Below are 4290 nucleotides of genomic sequence, written 5' to 3'. Positions count from 1 at the left end.
TTAAAATAATTATACTTAAAATATTTTACGTGAAACTATATAAAATTTTAAGTTACCTTATAATTAAAAAAAAATTATAGGTGCATTGCACGTGATAATACACTAGTAAAAACAAAGGCATCACACGCCCTGGAGTTCAACAATCTTGACAATTATTTTGGAATTAATTTTTAATATTAAAAATAAGTCTTCTTTTTATTATTGAAAAGGGTAATATCACCAATTGATCTTTTTAGCAGACTAAATGCTTAGCAATTAATATGCCTAACAGGGTATGATCTCAATTCTCACATTTTATAAGTTGTGGAAAGATTACAAACATGTCGGGTGGAGATTCGAACTCACACTCTCTTGATTGAAATACATGCTAACTACTATTGAACTATACTCAATTTCGCAGTATAGTTTCAATTGAGTCTATAGAGTCAGAGAAGTTTTAATTAATTTAGTTAAGCTAGTTTCTAATTTAATTTTTATGATTTTAGGTTTAATTTTAATTTAGTCTATGATTTAAAAAGTAAGTCATGTATTAAAAGAGTAGGGTGTAAAAGCAAGTCGGCATTGGGGTTTTTCAAGCCTAATGGCTGACCAGGAAAATTCGCCAATGTACGTTGCCACCCGCTAACCCATCCAACCGTACGCTTCTCTCTCTCTCAATTTCCTCCCACCGTCTTCTTCTTTTTCTCCATTTCCCTTTATGACCTTCTCCTCTGTTTCTTCTCTTCTCCAATGGCCGCATCGAAACCCCCAAATCTTCTTCTCCCATTTCTTCTCTCTTTCCCCCTTCTTTTCTACTCCACATCTGCCATCGATTTCGTCTTCAACGGCTTCAATTCAACCGATGTCTCCCTCTACGGCAACGCCTCCATCGAATCTCGAATTCTCACTCTCACCAACCAAACAAGTTTCTCAGTCGGTCGCGCTCTGTACCCATCCAAAATCCCCACCAAGGACCCCAATTCTTCTCGCGTTTACCCCTTCTCCACTTCCTTCATCTTCGCCATGGCTCCCTACAAGGACATTCTGCCCGGTCATGGCCTCGTTTTCATCTTCGTCCCGGCGGCGGGAACCGAAGGAACTAGCTCTGCCCAGAATCTGGGTTTTCTCAACTTTACGCTCAATGGGAACCCCAACAACCACGTCTTTGGAATTGAGTTCGATGTGTTTGCCAATCAAGAATTCAACGACCCCAACGACAATCATGTGGGAATCGACTTTAATTCCCTGACCTCGAACTCCACCGAAGAGGCTGGGTTTTGGTCGGACGGCGATCGGAGTGGACAGGATTCGTTCAATAGACTGAAGCTTAATAGTGGCGAAAATTACCAAGTTTGGATCGACTACTCCGATTTTCTGATGAACGTCACCATGGCACCGGCAGGGATGAAAAGGCCGCGACGGCCGTTGTTTAATGTCTCTGTCAATCTCTCTGAAATTTTCATCGACAAAATGTTTGTGGGGTTCACGAGCGCCACCGGGCAGTTGGTACAGAGCCACAAGATTTTAGCCTGGAGTTTCAGTGACACCAATTTTTCGTTAAGCGAGAGTTTGATCACCACTGATTTGCCCTCCTTCGTCCTCCCAAAAGATCCAATCACCAAATCGAAATGGTTCATCGCCGGAGCGACAGTCAGCAGTTTCCTCATCTTTTGTTTTCTCGCAGCGATTTCGTCGATTTTGATCGCCGGGCACCGTAGGAGAGCCAGAGCCAGAGCGGAAATGGAGGATTGGGAATTGGAGTATTGGCCGCACCGAATCACATATCAAGAAATCGAGTCGGCGACAAAAGGGTTTGCAGAAGAAAACGTAATCGGAATCGGAGGGAGCGGGAAAGTGTACAAGGGGGTTTTGGCCGGAGCCGGAGGAGGTTCAGAAGTCGCAGTGAAGCGAATTTCCCACGAAAACGGCGGGATCCGAGAGTTCTTAGCCGAAATCTCGAGCATAGGAAGATTAAAACACAGAAATCTAGTGAGTTTAAGGGGTTGGTGCAAGAAAGAAAAAGGGAATTTCTTACTAGTGTACGATTACATGGAAAATGGAAGTTTAGACAAATGGGTATTCGATTGCGAGGAGAGAAACATGTTAAATTGCGAGGATCGAATACGAATATTGAAAAACGTAGCCTCCGGGGTTCTGTATCTACACGAAGGCTGGGAATCGAAGGTCCTCCACAGGGACATCAAAGCGAGCAACGTGTTACTGGACAAGGAGATGAACGGAAGGCTGGGAGATTTCGGGTTGGCCCGAGTCCACGCCCACGGCCAAGTGGCCAGCACCACACGAGTGGTGGGCACCATGGGGTACATAGCGCCGGAGCTGATCCGCAGCGGCCGAGCATCGGCTCAGTCGGACGTGTTCGGTTTTGGGGTTATGATTTTGGAAGTGATGTGCGGGCGGAGGCCGATAGAGGAGGGGAAGACGCCGCTGGTGGAATGGGCGCGGCGGCTGGCGGTTGAAGGGGAACTGAGGGCAGCGGTGGACGAGAGGGTGAGGAAGAAGGGGGGGTGGAGCGAGGAGGAAGTGGAGAGAGTGCTGCATTTGGGGCTGTTGTGTGCGCACCCTGACCCGGCGGCGCGCCCCACGATGAGGCAAATTGTGAAAGTTTTGGAAGGAAATTTGGAAGTGGACCAGAATGAAAGCGAGAGCGTGAATGCTTATTTGCTTCAGAGATTGAAGTCACAAGAAATGTGGTCCGATTCTTCCGTTGGTTTTGGGCATAAATTGCATCCTACTTTTGAGGATTTTCTGCAGTCTTCTTCAACTTCCCTCTCTTGGTCTACTTCTATTGTTACCGGCAGGTGAAGGATTGAAGTCCCTTTTTTCTTTTTATTGGTTACATCAATTATAGATTGTCTGAGACTCGAGAGTCATTGTTATTTCTCTACTGGACATAAAAGAAGTAGGGCTTCTGAAGAGTGTTTTGTTTTGGCTATATGGCCGTTTGTTTGATAGAATAATTTTCTAAAAAACGGCTCATGGAGTTTTTTTTTTTTTTTTTTCCAAATATTACGTCTCAAATTTGAGGTGGTTACGCAGAAATAATTTTACCAGCATATGACTCACAAAGGGGGATGAGTTGAAGAAATTGAGATTATTCACCAATCAATCTGAAGAATAAAGATATCGAAATCCATAATAACCACAATGGGCCTTGGGAGCGATCCGGTGTGGCCCAAATTATCGAGTTGATGGGTATTTGTGGGGAGGGAAGGGCCCAACTCGGCCCATACGGCAATTTGGAGTCAAATGAAGAAGCTTCATGTGCATTCTGCCGACAAAAAACAGACTGTGGTTCAAATCCAACATGAAGTGATGCACGTTGGTTGAGACTTCCTTGTCGTGGTGCAAATTATTGTCCCCCTCTAACTTAATTATTTCTTCAATCCATCCTGACTGAGTATCAGAGCATTTTCTCCTCTTTTGTATGGATTGTGAGGGTGTATTTTATACAAAGTGGGAGAGAGGATTTTGACCTCATGATTAGAGACATGTGTCAATTATCATCGAACTAGCTCGTATCGGTTAACATCATGGGTGTAGCTATATCCTTGCTTATTTCTCTTCTTAATTTTCTCTATTTCCCCTTTAAGAAAACTTAACAGTTGAGAAATGACGTGAGATTTGAATAACCTTTTAAATTATAATATTCCCTTTAAAAAAAGTTATATTTGGTAATTATTTCTCATTTATTGTCCTTTCCAAAAAAAAAAAGAGACAAAAAATACATGGTTACTATTTCATGTGTTTCTCAAAAAAAAAAAAAAAAAAATTAGAAACCATGAACAAAAATGTTAAGCAATAATTTTATCAAATAGACTCGTGACGATTATACACATGAGGATGGAGTGGAGCAATACAAGCCACGTTTAAAGATTTAAAGGACAGTGTAGGTAAATGTTGTTTTCATAATTATGAATATAGGGAACCCCCTCACATTTTAGCACAACGTTGCTAGGTTTCTAAAAAGGACATTGGACAAACTTCATTCTTTCTTATTATTAATAATTATAATTCATGTTCCTTATGTTCTTTTTCTCTTTCTTTGGCAATTTTCAAAGTGACAAAATGCATCGTGATTGTTAATTTATTTGGATCTACCCAACTCATAATTTTTTCTTAACCATGTTTTCTTTTTCTAAATTTGTTTGATTTAATTAATAGCTAGCTAACTCTTTCTACCTAACTTGCTTATCTAATTAAATTAGGTCAAATTTAATTTTATTCATTATATACCTGAGATGTGACAATGATATAGTATAGGTATCGCTTAAAATAATTGTGATTGATTTT

At 41.4% G+C, this 4290-nt stretch overlaps 1 protein-coding gene across 1 annotated transcript; it reads left to right on the top strand.

Annotated features, from left to right (window-relative positions):
• The first annotated feature begins 317 nt into the window (after window positions 1–317).
• On the top strand, window positions 318–2990 carry LOC111010621 (L-type lectin-domain containing receptor kinase VII.1-like). Its single transcript, XM_022284098.2, has one exon. The coding sequence runs from the start codon at window positions 730–732 to the stop codon at window positions 2800–2802; it is 2073 nt and encodes a 690-aa protein (XP_022139790.1). The 5' UTR covers window positions 318–729; the 3' UTR covers window positions 2803–2990.
• Window positions 2991–4290: the final 1300 nt, after the last annotated feature.

Source organism: Momordica charantia (assembly GCF_013281855.1).
Source record: "Momordica charantia cultivar OHB3-1 chromosome 3 unlocalized genomic scaffold, Mcharantia_2.0 BLBB01000003.1, whole genome shotgun sequence".
Classification (NCBI taxonomy): domain Eukaryota; kingdom Viridiplantae; phylum Streptophyta; class Magnoliopsida; order Cucurbitales; family Cucurbitaceae; genus Momordica; species Momordica charantia.
The sequence above is the reverse complement of the archived record's forward strand: the minus strand, read 5'-3'. Positions and strand labels throughout refer to the sequence as shown.

Excerpts from the sequence above, each read along its gene's own strand:
- LOC111010621 (XM_022284098.2), top strand. The coding sequence starts at position 730 with ATGGCCGCATCGAAACCCCCAAATCTTCTTCTCCCATTTCTTCTCTCT.